The 20,223-nt window shown below is 43.6% G+C and overlaps 1 protein-coding gene across 8 annotated transcripts in view; it reads left to right on the forward strand.

The window, feature by feature from the left end:
* Nucleotides 1–20,223, forward strand: part of rims1a (regulating synaptic membrane exocytosis 1a) — a 241,813-nt gene that overhangs the window by 116,720 nt on the left and 104,870 nt on the right. For all 8 annotated transcript variants that reach the window (XM_070542783.1, XM_070542782.1, XM_070542781.1 and 5 more), the window contains 5 exons: nucleotides 1–458; nucleotides 15,603–15,646; nucleotides 16,016–16,129; nucleotides 16,221–16,320; nucleotides 16,574–16,697. The exon at nucleotides 1–458 is cut by the window's left edge and continues 228 nt beyond it. In XM_070542783.1, coding sequence (XP_070398884.1) covers nucleotides 1–458; nucleotides 15,603–15,646; nucleotides 16,016–16,129; nucleotides 16,221–16,320; nucleotides 16,574–16,697 — 840 coding nt within the window. The remainder of the gene's footprint in view (nucleotides 459–15,602; nucleotides 15,647–16,015; nucleotides 16,130–16,220; nucleotides 16,321–16,573; nucleotides 16,698–20,223) is intronic.

Here is a 20,223-nt window from a genome sequence, read left to right on the forward strand (position 1 = left end):
AACCGCCCCTCGACAAGCAGGAGTGTTGCCCCCTGGAGGAAGCAGCCTCCCTGTGCCCGCCCTGGGTTGTAGTGTGGGCTCAGGGGAATTTGGAGATGCTGCGCGACCTGGACAGAGGACGGTGGGTGGTGGGCCATGTGAGTGTACTGGTTTACAGCAAGCTCCTCCCCCTGACCTCAGAGAACCTCCTAGGTCAGCGCCTGGGTCTGTAACCAGTCAGGGACCTGGAGTGAAACGGACCAAGTGGGACAAAGCAGAGAGCATGCTGCGCAATGATTCACTGAGTTCTGACCAGTCAGAATCCCTGCGGCCACCTCCGCCAAGGCCGTACAAATCAAAAAAGGGGCTGGGGCAGGGCAGGAGACAGACCAGCATGAGCAGCTCTGAGGATGAAGGGGGGACTACGCCTGAGTACAGCAGCTGTGAGGACGCCGAGATCGAAAGTGTCAGTGAAAGAGGTAAGAGATGGTGTTAAATATGTTGACAAAATATAGAATTTTACGCACTTAAAGTAAACAAAAACTGCCTGAGGGGGATGGGCACAAAAGCCCAAGATCAAATGCAGGCCCTTTACCATTTACCATACCACTGCATGTGCTGAGTGCCACAAGGAATAGGGCCCACCATGGCCGTTTGTGGTGGTGGGGCCCGTACTTGTTTTCCCATGTGGGCCCCATTTAGATTTAGTTAAAGGCAACCTACAGATGAATCTGCCAAAATCCATCCCATGCTGATTCTTTGTGGGGTGCCCTGGACCAGCCCACTGGATGTTGGCACTTTATCTATTTATTAACTTATATTATGTGGGCACCCCACAGTGGGTTCTGCCCCAAAAAACTAGCCACAGTGGCCCTTTGAGTTTCAGCCCATGTGGGAAATTCAGTGGTCCGCCCACATTTGTGAGAGTTTCACATGATTAGTGTACAATGGTCATCACCTTGTCCTTGAAAAAAAAAAATCAATGTTTGACTAAAGAAAAAAAAAACTACATTTAGTCAAAATCGAGTGATAATGTTTTGGACTAGAATTCACACTCAATTTGAAAAATCTTTTCTAATTCATATAAAATGCTGTCCAGAAAATACTATTTGAAATGTTTATTGTGGATATTTCATTTTAAAATACATAACAGCAGAGTTTTCTAGTAAAAGGTGGGCTGCATGGTGGCGCAGTGGTTAGCACTGTTCCCTCACAGCATGAAGGTTGCAGGTTCGAAACTGGGCTGCGGCCTTTCTGCGTGGAGTTACGTGTTCTCCCCGTGCATGCGTGGGTTTCCTCCGGGTACTCTGGTTTCCCCCACAGATCACAACATGCCCTATAGATTATAAATTGTAAGTCGCTTTGGATAAAAGCATCTGCCAAATAAACAAACATAAAAAGTTCCTTTCTCTTGTTTCTAAAGCTGAACCTCTGACATAACCAAAGGGAGTTAGAAGCTAGGCTGCCTCAGCTCAGTGTGGAGAGTGGCTAGTTTTAGAGAAGAGAGGTCATGTTATCCAGTCAGTGTGTGTGTTTACTAGTGTTGGATTGTGTTCATGTTGATAAACTATAGTGTGTGAAGGCTGTACCAACTCCAGCCTGTCTGGACATCGAGTCCACAGGTTTCCAGATAAGAGAAACAACGCCTCTATCTCCGTGCCTGAGGGTGTTTTGTACAGCTGAAAAGACGGACTTCTGTGGCCCACATCGGTCGGTACCGGTCCGGGACAGGGAGGTCCGCGCTCGGCTCCGGAGACCCGTGGTGGGGTTTAAAACATTAAATACTGATTTCTGTCACTTGTGCTCATGATCTTGTTCTAAGACAATAATCTAACAATTGATGCATTAAGATGTGGACATTAACGATTATGAATCCTTGAAGAAGCACACCATACTCGATTGTGGCTAGCTGCTAGCATTAGCCACTAGCTTGCTTAATCTCTAAGCGGTCATTAAGTGTCTTGCCACGTGTCTGCTCGATCACAGAACGTCTTGGTCAATGTTCTGCTCTAAACTTTGCATTTAGCTTTGTGACTTTTATTATTTTGATATGGTTGTGTGTGTTTTAGCGAGCCTTTTCACCACGGCTGCTGACCGGAGTGTTGCTTATGCCACCTCCCTGCAATCAGGAAACAGCTACGGAGAGCAGTGAGGGACAAATAGTGAGTAAAGTAGGGAGTGTAATGCTGACTAGAGAATGCATGAGATGATGCATTGATGCTAAATTCAAAATGCAGGGAGAGGGGAGACGAAGATCTGTATCACCAAAAGAAGTCCCAGGAGAAGGGAGGAGTCAAAGGCCCCACCTGACATACACAGTCATACACAAACACAGTCACACACTCCCTCCCTCATGCTCACACATACACATACAACCAAAGACTTACAAAAATGCATGCCGGACACCCACTCATGCTCCCCATACACACCCTATTCACTCTGGTCCCGGTACTGCTGCACATGGGGTACAACCACTACCGGTTCCAAGAGTTTGACCCTTTCTGCTGGGGTGCTGATGAGCAGGCTCCCTCGCCCAACGTTGAGCACAGCAACCCACTACCCCAGACCCCAACTGGATGGCCAGATCTCCCTCCTAGCCTCCAGCCCCAGGAAGCCAAGTGACAACAGAGGTGTGCTAAGACCCCCTAGTCTCCTTCTGCCTGCTCCAATATGGTGTTAGTGAGTGTTGATGAGGTGTATTTCGTGGCTGTGGTGAGCGGGCAGTGCGGGCATTGTCTGGCCTATGCCAGCTGATGCCACCGTACCACCCCACTTGCACCCACAGCCCTCGGTGTCTAAGTGCAGTTTAAAATTGGAAGTGGGAACCGGCACTCGGGATGAGGCTGAGAAATCCCCCTGCCAAGTGCCGTTGAATGTGCTCACTCCCAAGGCCCTAAGTGTGTGTTTGCGTGGAATGTCGTTGGTGGAAGTGTTTAAGGTGCAAATAAAATTGGGGGGCAGGTTGCCACAGGAATGCGGAAATGGGGTCCATACCCGCACTCCCTGACTGTCCACCCCCCAAGGTCCTATGTGCATGTTTATGTGATGATGTGAGGGAGCAGGAGGAGAAAAATATGCGGGGATGGGGAGGAATGGCTGTTTGGGCTTAGAAGATTCACCTTTCAACATAATGATCTAAAGCACACAGATGACATGGGGGCTGAAGAAGAAAAAAGTGAACACCCTAATGTGACCTGCATCCTGTTGAAAATCTATGAAGAGATTTGAAAATTGCAGTTCACCGAAACAGTGTAGAACATAAGAATGTGAACACCCTGTGATTTTACTCCCACTCCCACTAAGAAAACATGGAGAGGTCTGAAATTCACATTGTAGGTGCCTTCCCACTGTGAGAGACAGCATTTTAAAAAATTCAGGACATCGTATAAGAACTTATTTGTATTGCACTGCTGCAGATAAGTATTTAAACAACTAAAATAATTTGTGCTTATTTTTGGCAAAGATGTCAAATACGGATGTCAAAGGTTTCCTGTAGTTCTTGACCAAATTTGCACATTAACAGGGATTTTGGCCCACTCCTCCAAACAGATCTCCTCTAGATTTGTGTAACGTACCTAAAGGGTCAACTTTCACCATGCAACTGACCACAGGATAACCTTCCATCTACAGGCATAAACCCAATATCTATCAGGCCTCCAAATCCAGAAAGTTCTGGTCAGTGCTTGTTTTCATACAAGAAGACATAAACTGTCAAGGTCTCCAGCAAAGGTCCTGCACTCTCTGTGTGAAAGCCAGACTGCTGCATTCCTCACTATCTACTTGAAGCTCCTACAGGACTTTACATTTGTAAGTTACAGTTATCATATGTGTTGAATGAACAAGATGTTTAAATTAAATGTTTGAATAATCTGTGCTTGAATCAATGAATTTAAAATGAATAGTGTTCTTACAATGATCCATTTATTTCACAAATCAGTATGTGTTTGATTTAACAAGTTAATCATTGTTTACAAGATACGTATTAAGGTTAATATTCACCTCACATAAGAGTATTAAACATTCTCATTCATAGAGTGTTAAAACATCTTTGTATATGAAGAAGCACGTGATCTGGTCGGTAACAAGATGGCACCTGTGCTTGGCTTAGCCGCGGTCACCGGCCACTTTTTCAAGCTTTTCTCCACTAACCTCCTCTTTGCCACCTTGCTCCTGTCTGCAGTCCTCTTCAGTAGTGTCCCTACTACCGTCTCCTATGATCGCCAGACTCTTTTGTCCTTCAGTTCGTTCACGATCGCCCAAGATGCACCGAGGACGTACCTCCCTGTTTGTTTATCTGAGTGGCTATTACGTCCTTCTGCTTGCTAGGAGAGATGTTGTTGAGGGAGCAATAAGGTGTGAGTGTGGGAGGAATAATAACAAAGTGTAAGTGTCCAAAAGAAAGGATTTTATTAAAAAAAACACAGGAGTTCACGGATGGAAAAAACGTCTAACAAAAGGAGCCAAGCCAAAAAGGGCTGGAAAGAGGGAAACTAATTAACTGAAATACTCTTATTTTTGTAATTCTAAATAAAACATGAGTCATCCTGAAAAGCAGTGACGCTCGGGCAAAGTCGAAGTCAAGAGCCGGTCTAGGGTCAATCCAAAAGTCAATCCGAATCTAGAGTATGCTAACGAACGAAGCTAAACACAAGGGCACCTCGAGGAGAAGAGAAAAGAGTGAACACCTCCGTGTCCACACTTCCCTGTACCTTCTCGTAGACTGAGGGTACCTAAAAACAAAAACCTACAAGGGAGCCTCATTATTAAAACTGCGGGACAAAGCGGTCATGATGAGGATGACAGAGCCCTTCTTGTGGCGAATCTCCAGGTTGATTTCCTGGAGCAGGAGGGCCCAACACATCAGCCGCTGGCCAGTCTAGAGGGCTGTGTCTGAAAGAAATAACATAAGTCAACGAACGGGTTACAACTCAGACAGAGAAAAATAGAGCAGAACTTTATCAAAGGGCTAGTTTCCCTGTTTCGAAGGTCGGACAGTCCAATTGTGCACAATTGAATCTCCGAGATGAAATAGCATACTGGAAGACCAGGATCGGTGTCATCCTCCTGGGCGAGGACAGCTCCAGCCCCTGCTTGGCTGGCGTTGACGTCCAGCTTGAAAGATCGAGTGAGATCTGGAGCAACTTGAACAGGAGCACACACAGTAAGATTTGCAGGGACACAAAACGCACTTTGGCACTTCGGGGTCCAAGCGAAACGGACACGAAACCTGCATTTTATCGAACGTGGGAGCAGCGTCACCGTGAGCAAAACGAGACATCTGATTTTTGTCCATTTTCTGAGCATCACCCAACGACGTACATACAATAGGCAAATCCACCCGAGTTCCTCTAGAGGTCGGGTTAGGTGTTTTTACAGCCAGACCTGTCTCTGTAACATCAGGCAACATTTTAAACACCGAGTGGTTAAGCAAGACTTCCGGGTCCTTTTTAAGCTGAGCGCGAGTCAACACACAAGCAGGTAGTAAATCTGAGTCGGCAGAGGTTACTGGAGGAGAGATGAGCTCAGGAGGGGGCAAAACTAATGAGGTCAGGAGGGGGCAAAACTAATCCACCAGCAGCGTCGTTTGCCAAAATCATGTCTACTCCCTGGATCAGCAACTTCTCTAAAATGGCTACTTTTAGGTCACCAGTAACCAAAGGGCAGGAGAGATTAATATAATGAACCTCCGCGGGAACAGAGTCCATGTCAATACCCCACAACAACACAGAAGGACCAGCCTGGCTGGTCACAGAAAATGGTAGCACATTCCATTTCATCAGGGTTTGAGCAGCTCCGGTATCTCTTAAACACAACTTCCTGGCCAATATGGCTTCCTAACATAGACACCACCCCAGCAGACAAAAACGGTTTAAAACTCGAGTGAGGGGTTTCACAGTTACCCAACCTTTTTGAGACAACAGCACAAGCAGCTACGGGCTTTGGTGAAGGGGGATTTACGCTCCTCCGGTTTTTTTGTTGGAGACGAAAACAATCTCTAATGAAATGACCTTTTTCGTGACAGTAGAAGCACTCCGGAAGGTCACTAGGGTCAGAGGAGGTGTCAGAGGATCTCCTACATCGACCAGGGTCAGCTCTGGACTCCCAAGACCGATGCGTTAGCTTAAACTCATCTGCTAACTGTGCAACAGCTGAAAGAGTTGAGACCTTCTGTTCGTTCAAATACAAAATGAGCCTCTCAGGCACGTGTCTTGTAAACTCCTCCACCATAATTAGCTCTTTGAGGTCAGCTAAGGAGTCTACCCCTGAAGAAGAGCACCATTTTTCAAAGAGGACAGATTTCTCATGAGCATATTCAACATAAGTCTGATTAGGCCGAGGTTTTTCAAAACGAAAGCGCTGACGATAAGCTTCAGGAACGAGCTCATAAGCATTTAACACGGCAGCTTTTACACATTCATAATTAGAACTGTCCGTTAGAGACAGAGCTGAAATTACCTGAAGGGCCTTACCTGTGAGCCTGCACTGCAAAAGCAATGACCACACCTCACGAGGCCACTGGAGAGTCACCGTAATCCGCTCGAAAGCAGGAAAATACCCATCCACTTTAGTCTCTCAGAAGGGTGGAAGCAGGGCAACTAGCTTGGAGACGTCGACGGCGGGCGGCAACGATGTGGCAGCGGTATGAGACATGGCGTCTCAGGACAGTTCATGTGGTGACTGAGACAAAGGCAAAGAACGGTCGGCAGCCATCTGGTTCGAAGCCGCGGCAGCTTCCAGAGTCCTCATCTGGAGAGCGATTTCCTGAAGACGAACCTCAGTGTCCAGTCTTTTTAGCTCCATTTCATGATGGAGGGTCCTTTCGAGAGTCCTTTCCTCCGCTTCCATCTTTGAACGAGCCAGTCGCAGCTTCAGTCGGGCTTCAGTGAGCGGAGTACGGGGAGAACGTGCTCCTGACGAGTCAGACGCCAGAGGCGAATCTTCATCTGAGGAAGAAGGCGGAGCCGAGGCGAGGGTCTCCCTCTTCTGAACGAGCCGGCCGGTTTTCTCGTCCGAGGGCGGCAAAGACGCACCAGGAGGGGACGGGGAAGTGAGTATTCCCTGGGTCTCCAAGTAGTCCACCACCAATTTACGAAGAGCAGCCTTGGTCAGCTGCTTCGGCAGAGGGAGACTGAAATGGGCAGCAACCCGCTGCAGATCGGCTTTGCTGCAACTCTCCAGAAGCCGGCGCGAAGGAGCCACCATAAAGGCAAGCAGGTCAAAGGAGGCCATGCTCCGACTCTAAGGGACACAAACACAAGGTTAGAGTCCTTACACACACACAATTTCAGGAATAAAATAATAAATCCCGGACGAGCCCCCACGTTATTACGTCCCTCTGCTTGCTAGGAGCGATGTTGTTGAGGGAGCAATAAGGTGTGAGTGTGGGAGGAATAATAACAAAATGTAAGTGTCCAAAAGAAGGGATTTTATTTAAAAAAAACACAGGAGTTCATGGATGGAAAAAACATCTAACAAAAGGAGCCAAGCCAAAAAGGGCTGGAAAGAGGGAAACTAATTAACTGAAATACTCTTATTTGTAATTCTAAATAAAACATGAGTCTTCCTGAAAATCAGTGACGCTCGGGCAAAGCGAAAGTCGAAGTCAAGGGCCGGTCTAAGGTCAATCCAAAAGTCAATCCGAATCTAGAGTATGCTAACGAACGAAGCTAAACACAAGGGCACCTTGAGGAGAAGAGAAAAGAGACAACACCTCCGTGTCCACACTTCCCTGTACCTTCTTGTATACCGAGGGCAGGAGAGCAGCTTTGAACAGCTGATCCATGATTACTCATTACCCACAGCTGGGGACCGGGAGACAAGCGAGGCAAAAAACTCACTTGTTCAAGCTGGCTTTTGTATGACCTTCTTCACCACTCTCTTTATTCTGCTCTCCCCACCTATTCCACCTTCCTCAGGATCCACTGATTTCCCTCTTTCCTATTCACTCTCCCTCTTTCTTTACACTTTTTAATAACAATTGTCTATTTTTTGCTAATTTTAAATATATTTTAACCACTTTCTAAATTCTTTTTTATATTTTTACATTTTTTGTTTTTTGTGAAGCGCCTCGTGATTTTTATCTTGAGAGGCGCTATAGAAATGATATTTTCTTCTTCTTCTTCTTCTTCTTCTTCTTCTTCTTCTGAGGAATGTTGATTAAGACTCAAAACGTGTAAAGTTCTTATTTGCCAAACTTGGCCAAAACTCATAACATTGTGGTTTATTAAAACAAGAATTACTTCCCGATTAATTCAGTTTCTATCTGACTCCCGATTCGGCCAAATCAGGACCACTCGGACCGCCCCTCTGGACCGCCGAGAGCAACTCATACCAAGGGTATCGTAAGCCTGCATACTGGAGTCTGGTGACTTTTATAAATAAGCAATTCTCTAATTTTTATCAAATAGCAAATTCTTTTACAACCCAGACTTCACAATTTCTTTCAGATACAAATAATGGTTTTGCTAACGCATTTAGCTTCCATTACATTTCACACATCACATTAAATCACTCCATATCCATTACACCACATCTCATTATTCATATATTGTCATGTATCATTAGTTTAGGAAAAAAATAATTAAATTTATTTCATAAACTATATACCTGACTGAATAAGTACAAAGTGTGTTTATGGTCCCTAAAGAAGCAAATAACCCTAGAATCTTCTGATTAAACATTCAAAGATCAATCAGGTTGATATCAGAGAGGTTCTGCTCAGACACGTGAAAAGAGAGTTACAGTAGTCTAAGCGTGAGGAGATGAAGGTGTGGAGAACTGTCTCAAGTCAAGACAGAATGGGACTCAGCTTTGCAACGTTCCTGAGATGGAAGAAGGAAGAGCGAACAAGAGAACTGACATGAGAATCCAGGATGAGAGCTGGGTCAAAGGTCGCACCAAGATTCATGATGGAGGGTTTGGTGTGAGAAGCAAGCTGACCAAGAGAGTCTCTGACTTTGGGAACCAGCTTGTCTGGGGCACAGCAGACTTATCTTGCTGTAGAAAGTTCCAACCATCCAGGTTTAATAGAGTCTAAGCTCCAGAGTCTTTTTAAACATGTGTCAATAGAATTATTTTTTTAAAACTCACGGAAAAGGCCTGGACAAAAAATTATGGTACCCCTGGACTAAGACTGAAAGATGAACATGTACATTGAAGGTATGTCCACTAATTGGCATCACATCTGTTTACAATCTTGTTCTCAGTTAGTGGGCTTATCAGTGTTGGGAGTAACGCCGTTTAAGTATAACGGCGTTTCTAACGGCGTTCTTTTATAGGTAACGGAATAATCTAATTAATTACTTTTCCCGCCGTTGCAACGCCGTTACCGTTACTGGGGACGGAAGGTTGTGCGTTACTATGTGCTTGTCGAACGTTGAGCAACAGGCTTTCTGACCGCCACACTTCAGCTGCAGCCAGGGAGAGAGGTGTCGGTGCGCTAGGATGATGTCGACGCCAAAACAACCAAAACAAAGTGGAGACTCACCTCTCACATCAGGAAGAATCTGCGTGTTTCGAGCGTTATCCGTTCTTTCATAATCCGTTGTTGAATTGTGATCGGCAGAAGCTTTTCCGGTTCGCGCCTCACTTTTTTTTACAGCAGCGGCCCACGTCTTCTTTTATCAAAATGTCGTTTCTGTTACTGATAAGGAAATGCGTGCGTTAAGCAGCACGGTGTGTTGAAGCTGTCATCAGCTGATCAGGAGCTAAAGAGGTAGATGTTTTCATCCAAGAGCATCACGGCCCTGAAGAATGAGGAAGACATGATGAATAGTCTACGGCTGCAGACCCCCCGCAGATTCGCTGCTGCAGGTGGGAATCTGCAGCAGTGAATCTGCGGGTCTGCAGCCATGACCTTCTTAGCGTGACAGCAGGACGTCCCGAAGGTCCGCTCACCTGTTCATCGCTCAGACGTCCTGATCTTCTACCTTCCTAGATCATCCAGCTGTAACCTGTTTCTGATCATGTCTTTAGTCCCGCTGTAACACTGATGCATCAGTCTCAGACGTCATGGAGCTCAGGTGTTATTAGAACAACTGTGTGTGTTTACCACCCAGCTTCAGCTCTTCTGTGGTTGTGTCCGACCCACGTTAGTACATTTAAGTCCTCCATCAAATTTGTGTCTCTTCTAGTGTAATTTTAAAGGATTTTATTTATTTATTTAACCATTACTGGATTACCAGCAACAGAAATGCTACTAAAAACACACAATTATGTGAAGCTGGAAAAATTAGAATACTGTGCAAAATTACATTTATTTCTGTAATTTAACTAGACCGAGATACCATTTAAAGGCTCGGGAACCTTTACAGGTGTTTCTATTTGCAATTTTAAATTTTAGCTGATTGGGGTCTTGTTAAATATCACACAGTGACCTTTTAATAGTCTAGATAAGTGTAATGTTCCTGTTAGTAGTTCCTCCTGTTGAGTGCTTATTTATTGAAATTATTCAGGTTTATAAAAAACATTTGGACATACATTTTATTATGTTCCAGTCATTAGTCATTTATATTTTACTATTGTAGTAATTCTTGCATTCTTTAATGAAAAAAGTAACTAAGTAGTTATTTTTGTTGGTAATTAGTTACTTTTATGATCTTGTAACTCAGTTAGTAACTGAGTTACTTTTTTGACAAAGTAATCAGTAACTATAACTAATTACTTTTTTAAAGTAACGTTCCCAACACTGGGGCTTATATATATAGAACTCCAGGTACCGTGTTGTTTGGTGACATGGAGTGAACCACACCCAACATGGACCAGAGGAAGTGAAGGAAAGAGTTGTGTCTTGTGAAATATTGGGTCGATTCAAATTTCCTAAAGTGCAATGATAATAAGATTGAAGTTATTGTGTTTAGGCCAAAAGATAGGCAAGGGACTACCAGTTTCCCCTATGAACTTGGGAGTCATTATAGAACACGTACTGAAGTTTCACAGCCAAGTGAATAATATTGTGAAGACCTGCTTTTTTCCACCTTTTTTCACCATTGCTCCTACATACGTGACAGGCAGGCTTATTGACTTTGTCCTATCCGGGTCGCTTTGCTCGGCTGATCAGAACTTGCTGGTCATTTTGTCCTCTAGGCTCCGGTCTCAAGCAGTGTCGCCAACTGTTTTTGACTGAAAGTAGCTGAAGTCCCCCCCAAAAGTCGCTAGATGTCGCCAGATGACGTCACATGCTAATTTACATATTGATGACGTAATCACGCCACGGCCCAAATTGCTTTGATATGTACAATAAATTCCAAAAGTATCAATACAGTGACATTAAGACAGATATGGTGTGGTGATCCAAACAGTTCTGTTGTAGGATATAACTCAGACCTCCTGCTCTCCTCGTTCTCACAGCCATTTTCCTAAAAAGCAGTTTTTTTACACCTCATAGTTTCTCAACTTCTCTAGTTTTCTCTCCATCATGATAATAATGGCGCACCGAGCAAAAGGGAGCGGGTGTCTCATAGTATAACCATCCCTGTGTCACTGAAGGAAATTCAGATGAGCCACAGAGCTGCGTGTGTAAACGGGACGGTAGTTGAAACTCCTGTTGACTTTATTTGCCAAATGCAGGAAAAACCAAAGTGTCTGACGGATGCAGAACCAGAGATCGCAGGTTGACGCCTGCGCCGACTCTAGTAGAAGCGTGAGCCTGCAGCAGCAGCAGACGTAAGCCGGCGGTCTCCAGCTCTGCTGCTGTACCTTTGTCTTCGCCCGGCCGAAAACGGTTTATGATTGGTCAGTTCTCGTGCACATGTGCAGATTATCGTTCTCTTTCCTTACTCCCGGTAGAACGGTTCAGAGTGCAAATGGTTTCTTTGTGGCTTATCTGTCAGGAATATCTACAAGAAAGTTCTACAGAAAGTAGCAACGGGTCCTGAGAAATGTCGCTAGGTTTGTCGCTAGGCGCTTTTTGGAAAACAAGTCATTGAGGGGGGTCAAAAAGTCGTTAGGAACAGCGACAAAGTCGCTGAGTTGGCAACACCGGTCTCAAGTGCATGACGCATTTTCCAAAAATGGCTCCAACTCTGTGGAATACCTTGCATGCGTTGTCTCGGGGCGACGGGGGCACAGTAGTTTAGTGCTCGCCTTGTAATCAGAAGGTTACAGTTTTGAGCCCTGCTCAGTCTGTTGCATTTGGGACACAAGAGTCCTTGGGCAAGACACTTAACCCCCTTTGCCTGCCAGTAGTGGTCGGAGGGACCAATGGCACCTTTGTTCGGCTGCCTCGCCTCTGTCAGTGCGCCCCAGGTCAGCTGTAGCTACAACGTAGCTCATAACCACCAGGGTGTGAATGTGTCTATGAATGGTCGAATGAGTGCTTGTGTTGTACAGCACCTTGGGGGGTTCCAGAACTCTAGAAGACGCTATATCAAATACAGGCCATTTATCATTTTGCCCATGAATATTAGGCAGGCTCCACCCCCCGCATCCTTTAAGTCATGTTTGAACACGCATTATTACTCTTTAGTATTTGTATTGTAATGCCAGAGCCCCATTCCTTAGCCATACTGGTTACTGATGTGGACGGTGGTCTTATGCGTGTTTAAAGAACCTGCAGCTTGAATGTACTCCTACTATGTTTGTTTCTTTGTCTTCTTTCATCTTTCCATGATCCAGTTAACACAGTTATGCTTAACACAGCAGTTTCTTCATGTTTACTTGCCCCAGTGACAGCCCACGTAATCCTGGTCACTCAGCCACCCAGTCCTGGCCACGTAGTAAAAACTGCTTGCGCTCTGTCTCAGCAACACCTGAGACTGATCTCTCGCAGCTTAAATAAGCAGGTGTGGCTACAACCGATCAGCTGGGCTGCCTCCTATCTTAGGTATAATGCAACTGAAATAATACATAAATGACTCCTACAAGTTGGTTGAGATGAAATTTGCACTTACCGTCTCTTTTAAGTACTATTTTATTCAGTTTTTATTTTATTTTAGAGCTATTGTCATGCACAGTGGCAGCTGGTGATTTTTATTTTTTTGGGGTGGGGTGCAATTTAACAGGTGTGCATGAATAACAAGGTCTTTTAATACATTTTTACTATTGACACATTTCTTTTCCATTTGCTTCCTTACAAAATTATGGTTTATGGGCAGCTAAATAAAAGAAATGACAGTTTATTTGAAAAAAAAATCTTTCAGATATTAGTAATGTCGAGTCACATTCCTGTTTTTTTAAACCAGCAGCAAAATTCTTCAAGCAAGCAGAAAAAAAGAATATAAAAATGCTCACTAAACATAAGGTGGCAAAAACTTAAATAATTAATCATTATTTCATCATATTTCTAGTAAAAAACAAAAGGTTTTCAGGAGAAACATGGATTAGATAGGTGTTCATGTTTATGAGCCTCATCGCTCATAATTCTAATAATTAAGTCTGAAATTTGTGGTTGGGGCGACTTAGATGCACTATCCATATATCACCACCAGGGGACGCCATATCACCATTCTTACGCATCACTCCTACAGGCATTAACAGCTAAATAGTTCCAGAAACTGCTTAATATTCACCAATTTCCTACCTTTGCTGGTTTAAGGTCATAATAATCCATGTTATAATAAAAATAATCAATTTTTTACGTACAGGAGCATGTTCAAAAGTCTCTGATGACACATTCAAACATTTTCTGGTTCTTCACAATAACAAAACTCCAGAAGGTGTCCTCAGCTGCTCTACAACAACCGAGGATGGTTAACTGTGGAGAATTTCCAGTTCTTTCTTGGTCTGAGCTGAGACTCCGCCCTGCCGGTCTTCTGAGCATGACTTTGCAGGGTTTGTGTCCCTGCGACCAAAGGCTCTACTATAGTCAGTTAGCGTAGGTCTATGGTAGAGTCTGCGGCAGCTAAAAGTAACAGTAAATACATCACAAGAGGATTCAGTAGTGGTAAAAGTGTAAATAACATTTTTAAACTACACTTAAATGCAGATTATACACAGCACTACAGTCTGTATGATGTAGACATCGTTCCGTTTAATTTTCATGTATTTTTTTTTAATGTTTTGTGATTCCTATCTTCTTTTTCTTCCTGTGAGACCTGTAGGGCGGTGCCCTAGCGCCCCCTATGGATGACCCGCCACTGGTTGTGCATGTGATTGTTCCATGATGTGTCCAGCACTTTGTTCTCCCACCTGGGCGTGTAAAAGGGCTTTACAAATAAAAAATGAATTTACTTGGCTTGACTCAGGCGATTAAAAAAAATATATTGTAGACAAGCATGTTAAAGGTAAAGGCTATAAGACCATCTCCAAGCAGCTGGATGTTCCTGTGACTAGAGTTACTTCAGACCCATGAGACTGTAGCCAACCTCCCTGATTGTGACCACAGAAGCAAAATTGATGACTAATCAAAGAGATGGATAATCCGAAAGGTAACAAAAGAGCCCAGAAAAACCTCTAAAGAGATCCCAGTTGAACTTCAATCTCCAGGAACATCAGTGTCAGATTGCACCATCCATTGTTGATTGAGCCTAAGTGGACTACATGGGAGATGACCAAGGAGGACACCATTGTTGAAATCAAATCACAAAAAAACAAAAAAACAGGCTGGAATATGTCAAACTACATGTTGACAATTCAGAAAGCTTCTGGGAGGATGTCCTATGGGCAGGTGAGACAACAATGGAACCAAGGGAGCCAAAACACATCAGCTCTAAGTTCACAGACGAAAAAATGAAGCACATCAAGAAAAGTAAACTTTTCCTACTGTGAAACATGGAGGAGGCTGTGTTATGTTCAGGGGCTGTTGTGCTGCATCTGGCACAGCGTTTCTTGAATCAGTGCAGGGTACAATGAAATCTCAAGACTATGAAGGCCTTCTAGAGAGAAATGTGCTGGCCAGTGTCAGGAAGCTTGGTCTCAGTTATCGGTCATACGATGGACGATGACACAGCTAAGAACGCCCAAGTGTGGCTAAGAGGAAAACATCGCATATTCTAAAGGGGCCTTCTAAGTCCTTACCTCGAGCCTTTTGAGCATCTTTAGGAGGAGTTAAACATGCCGTCTGGAAAAGGCGCCCTTCAAACCTGAAACACCAGATTGCTCATGAGGAGTGGGCCAAAATACCTGCTGAGAGGAGCAGAAGTCGTATTAACAGTTACAGGAACGATTTAAATGCAGCATCGCCTCAAAAGGTTGTGCAACAAAATATGAAGTTGGGGTAGCATCATTTTTGTCCAGGCCCGTTCATCACTTTATTTTTTTAATCATTCCACTGAAGCACGGTTGAAAAGCAATGCCTGACTTTCATTGGGTAAATTTCATAGAATTTATATTTATTATTTTTGTCAGTTTCAAGGTATTTCTGGTTCTTCCGTCAGTGACTGAATGGTACCAATGTTTTAGTCTGGAGCCTAAATTGTACTAACTGTCTTTCTGTTTGTTTATTCTACAAATTTGAGATACACATTAATTTTCTTTCTGTGAGTGAGTTATGAGATCGGAGTATTTGTGTGTTAGAGTGTATGTTAGTTTTTTTTGAGTTATTGTATTGTTTGTACTGTGTGTGTGTGTGTGTGTGTGTGTGTGTGTGTGTGTGTGTGTGTGTGTGTGTGTGTGTGTGTGTGTGTGTGTGTGTGTGTGTTTGCTGCTCCAACTTCAGTTCATCACAATGTATTTTTGTCTTGTAGGAGGAGACTGGGAGTGTTACCCACACGACCCCACTGGATGGCACGTGAGTCACTGTTTTGTCTGTATTTGTCATCCGTTATGGTGTTTGGGCTTCAGCCTGTTTCATGTTTACTAGGAATGGGCGATATGGCCTAAAATCTGTATCGTGATCAATTCTGAAGCACATGCAGTAATGTCGACACATTCTTCCCTTCACTGTGTGGAGGGGGCCAGCATCTTGCCCGGGCTGGGGTTTTGGTGTTTTTTTTTTTACATGTTGTGTTTATGTCTGTGTTGGTTACATCTGACGGAGTGTGCATGTTTTGATTTTGATCAAGACTAAGTGTATTTGAATTTTCTAGCTTATGTGTTTATATTTGTGAGTCTGTCATTGAGTGCCCACATGTGGTAATCTTTGTCAAACTCTCTGTAGCATCCTGTAACCTGGCAGCCTTCCAAGGAGGGAGACCATCTGATTGGACACATCACTCTCAGTAAGAGGAGCACCACCATACCTAAAGAGGCCGGTGCTTTGCTCGGGCTAAAGGTCAGGGGCACCATCATTTGTCGAGTATAATATTTACAATGTGATTTATGTGATTTTAAATCAGACCTCCTTGGTGTGTGTTTCTCTGGAGGTGGTGGGAGGCAGAGTCACTGAGTCAGGGAGATTAGGTGCCTTCATCACCAAAGTGAAGAAAGGAAGTCTGGCTGAAGTGGTGGGACATCTCAGAGCAGGTACACACTGAACCAGCACTGCTGGAAAAAAAAACATTTCTGCAAATGTCTATAAGTTGCATTTTTATGTTGATTTATGTGTTTTAGTAATAGTTTTGTGTACTGTTAAACCTTGTTGTTTGGGCCTTCGTAAGCATGTTTTTTTTAATACAATATGGAATAAAAGTAGACACGCATCACATCCAGCTGTTGTACGGAATGAGGTGAGTGTTTAACATCAGCACATGTTCTGTACGTGAATGTCTGGTTTCAGGGGATGAAGTTTTGCAATGGAATGGGAAGCTGTTGCCGGGCGCAACAATGAAGGAAGTGTATAACATCATCTTGGAGTCTCAGTCTGAGCCTCAGGTGGAGTTGGTGGTGTCCAGGCCAATTGGGTGAGTCGGGAAGTAAACCTAACCATTGGTTTGGGTTATGAGTGTGGTTTTACAGGTGTAGTTGTGTATCGGATCAGAAGCAGCGGTCCCCTTTAAGACGGGGACTTACATGTTTGATAGAATAAAGGTGTAATAATAAAGACATACAAACCAGTTTGTAAACTCATTCAAAGATTGTGATGGAAGTGAAAGATGACATTAGAACTAGGGCTGAACAACCTAATGGGGACCAGTTTTCTGGAATTTGTCTTTTGTGCCGTTGCTAAGGCTGTGGTCATCTTTTAGGCCCAATTAGCTGCTCCCACTCGGTTTCCCCTCTCTGTCCTCCTCCTCCTCCAGCATTCAGGCGATCCAGAAAACGCTCCAATTAGTACCTGTGATGTAACGATGCCATTTCTTGCCCAGATTGTAGAAATACATTGTAAACTTTGTGCTGAAGCTTGATTTGAAGAAAATCATCAATCATATTGAATCTGCAATTACTGACAGAAAAATTCAAATTGAACCTTTTCCTGAAATCGTTCAGCCCGGAATCACGGCAGCAGCGCTCATAATGACTTGAATCCTTTTTTGTTGGTAGGGATTCTATGAAATTAAAAGTTTCATAAGGTAGTTTTGATTTTTAAGATTAAAGATAATTTTATTTTCATTAGACTTTAAACTATTCCTCGTTTGCATAAAAATGCATTGAACTAATGAGATAGTGAAAATGTGCCGCATTAAATTGAATAGTTTAAACATAAGGCAACGTTTTCTTTTAAAACAATATATAGGGAGCCTAAGCCATGCCCATCTACTTCCGCATCATGTTTCCCCGGAAGAACGATAACATGAATGCAAGTCAACACGGCTAAAAACACTATTTTCTAATTCCGCTTGTTATGTGCCATGGATTTCACATATGATGTCAGTGAATTTAAAAGATGCTTTTTGATACCAAGAAAGTGCTTATTTTTGAACGGGGGAAACGTTATTTTAGGTTTCGTGTGAAAATAAGCCCAGGACTTCAAATGCGCCTCATGAAAATGATGTTATCGAAGAAGACACGGAGAAAACTGAGGGAAAAGGGCTGTAAGTTCAGCAAACACCAAATCCTTCCCTCAGGAGGAAAGAACCACCATGAATCTGGCCGTGTGCTCAGTAGCAGCTACTTTGGGGAGAGGAGATTCTGTGGTCACCAACGCGACAAGTCCATGTCTGGTGTGTAGTCATGCTAATTAGGAACTTTTACAAGTTGATGAATCTCAAAGTCTGTGACTGGCATGGTCGAAACATCCATCATTAGTTTTCATTTAAATATAAGTACAACATATGTGTGATCCAGGGCGTAAAGCGGATTAGAAAATAGCTATTTTAGTTTCGTCTTGCATTCATTGTTTTGCTCTTCCGGGGACCCTTGAGCCGACCAGGCTCCCTGTTGGGAAAGCATGACTGCTGCAAACAAATTTGAAAAAGTAAATCACACAATTTTAAAGACTTACTAAACTAAACAGTTCAGGTGAAGTCAGATTCAGATTTAGTGTTTGTTGAATCGCACACAGAATTAGACTTTATTAGAGGTAATGCTGCTGGTCCCTCTTGCATTTTGTTATTACCTTCACATTTGACTTCATACTGCTGAGAAAAAATTTGAATGTGATACTTTCTCTCCAAACACTCGTGAAGGGTGTATAGAAAATATCAGTAAGTAATCCTCTTTTTTTGTCCTCCTTACAGTTTTCATTTTGCATTTATTTTCAGGTCCTTAAAAAGTTTTATTTTTCATTTATTTTGCTGTGCTGGTGCTGTAATGGATGACTCGATGGACTAAACTACACTTTTTTAGTTGGGATGCTAATTGATCAAAACACAACTTTTGTTAAAATAGCTTGCTTTCCAAAGTTAAGCTGATGAGATCCAAAATGGCTCCAGTGAAACAATTGTCATGGTCATTGAAACACTTATCAGCTTAATATTAAATTCAAATAAAAAAGAAAAGCTGCTGAATGAGATTCAAATGAGAAATAACATTACTTTAAATTTAACCTGCATATTTTCCACCCCTGAAGCTCGGCCCTTAGCGGGTGTCCAGAGAGCGTTCTTGCCAGATACTCCAACCTCCCAAGCTGGCTCATTTTGCTGCAGATGAGAGTGAACTAGACCAAATTCTTGCTTTGCAAAGTTTGGTCTAGGAATGCTCCACTGACCTCTGCAGCCCCAACAGCATTCTGGCTGGCCAATCACAGCTCTCTAGAGGGGTTTCAAACACATAAAGAGCTGCGATTGGTCCATAATGGTGGGCCAATCATAGTGCTCTATCTGCTTAGTGAACAAATCACAGAGCTTTATCCGCTTTGTGGGCCAATCAGGGCACTCTATATGCCTGGTGGGTGGGATGATGCAACAGAGTGAAACAAGATGTCACATTCATTGTCCAGTGGAATGAGGAGATCATTTGAAAGACAACGGTAGAACCCGCCCCACAACCGAGAGCCGTCAATGGAGCGTGGCCAGACTAAATAATGCATTTATTTAGTCTGGCTTGCCAGGCTACATCAACTCTGCTTCACCGTAACCTCTCAGAAGGAATCTGCTTTAAATCAAAGTTTTACCTTCTTGGTCATTAAACCTTTTTCACACAGAATGTGGTTCAGTTTCAGAGCGTCTTCCGCTCAAACATCACTGAGTCCAATCAGAGCATTCAACCGGCTACGGTGCAGCTCTGATCTGGATGCGGAGCTATGGAAAGTTTCAACACAGAGTCTATTTTTCCAAATGCCACATGCTGATTGTCATGAAGGTAAAGAAATTTCATGAGCCAAACAGGAAGCGAGACATTCAGAGATGTTCAGTGTGAATGGCAGTCTGTAAGGAACCCAGACCTTCTCCATACCACATTCTGTGTGAAACAAGCTTTACCCTCAAGACCATAGGCGAAGGTTGGAAGGTGGAATACATGATAATTTGAAAGTTTCCATCTTACACCACATGCTGCTAATTTGCATCGTTCTACACTCTTAAAGGCTCCAAGACACTTGAACTACCTCTGCTTAGGTTTATGTTTATGTTTAAGTTTATTCATTTAGCAGACGCTTTTATCCAAAGCGACTTACAATTTATAACCTATAAGGCATGTTGTGATCTGTGGGGGAAACCGGAGCACCCGGAGGAAACCCACGCATGCATGGGGAGAACATGCAACTCCACACAGAAAGGCCGCAGCCGAGTTTCGAATCTGCAACCTTCGTGCTGCAAGGCAACAGTGCTAACCATTGCGCATTGGTAGAAGTCCCAACCTGGACCTTGAGTTTTCAAGTTAAGGACCATGTCCTGAGACTTACACATGCTGGTCTTTCCCACATCAGCCTGTTGGATATTCAAGCTTGATGAAGCCAACAGGATCACATGATCTAATACAGTCTCAGAGGGTCTCTGTTCCTTGGCTGCAACTAAAAATCTGTCTTTAAAGGCTATAATCGGAATCAGGGACCACTGGAAAACCTGGTGTAGTCAAACACTTGCTGGAAACAACTCAGGCGTAACCGTG

This window comes from Nothobranchius furzeri, chromosome 12 (genome assembly GCF_043380555.1).
Source record: "Nothobranchius furzeri strain GRZ-AD chromosome 12, NfurGRZ-RIMD1, whole genome shotgun sequence".
Taxonomy (NCBI): Eukaryota; Metazoa; Chordata; class Actinopteri; order Cyprinodontiformes; family Nothobranchiidae; genus Nothobranchius; species Nothobranchius furzeri.